General features: G+C 41.1%; 1 protein-coding gene across 1 annotated transcript in view; it reads right to left on the reverse strand.

The window, feature by feature from the left end:
- Nucleotides 1–3: 3 nt before the first annotated feature.
- LOC113339200 (serine/threonine-protein kinase CTR1-like) overlaps nt 4–545 on the reverse strand; it is a gene marked incomplete at its 3' end in the record, with an annotated part of 991 nt that continues 449 nt past the window's right edge. Inside the window, exon 2 of the mRNA XM_026584517.1 lies at nt 4–232. Within this exon, the coding sequence (XP_026440302.1) occupies nt 4–232 (229 nt within the window). The remainder of the gene's footprint in view (nt 233–545) is intronic.

Raw genomic sequence — 545 nt, forward strand, 5'->3', positions numbered from 1 at the left:
CACACCAAGGCTGAATACATCACACTTCTCCGTGAAGGGTTCATTGCGTATAAGTTCGGGAGCCATCCATTCTGGAGTTCCTGCTGACGAGGTATCTCTCATGGGAGATTCAGCCATCACTCTTGAGAGACCAAAATCACATATCTTGACCATGTAATGCTTATTCACTAGACAATTTGCACTTTTTACATCACGATGAACGATCTTCATTCGGTGTATGCACATCAATCCCCTTAAATGACATACAACAAAGAAAAATCAGATTAATATACACAGGCTTCTGCACATATATGTACTCTATATCCGCAAAGTAGGTCACTTGGGTTAGTAGGAAGCCTTTATGCATGACCTCAAAAACAAAATGAATTACCCAAGTCCCTACTTGCACTGCTACATTTCATATTGAAACCGTGGGCCATGAGGTGAAATTGAGTGTTCCTTCAGCTCTTTCTTCTTTTGTGCCTTCACATTAGCATGTACTATATGCTACTACATTAAGGTCTTTGTTAATCAGATCCCCAGGGAACTCAATGCTCATGGAGGTC

The sequence above is a fragment of the Papaver somniferum genome, unplaced genomic scaffold (assembly GCF_003573695.1).
Source record: "Papaver somniferum cultivar HN1 unplaced genomic scaffold, ASM357369v1 unplaced-scaffold_19700, whole genome shotgun sequence".
NCBI classification, from domain to species: Eukaryota; Viridiplantae; Streptophyta; class Magnoliopsida; order Ranunculales; family Papaveraceae; genus Papaver; species Papaver somniferum.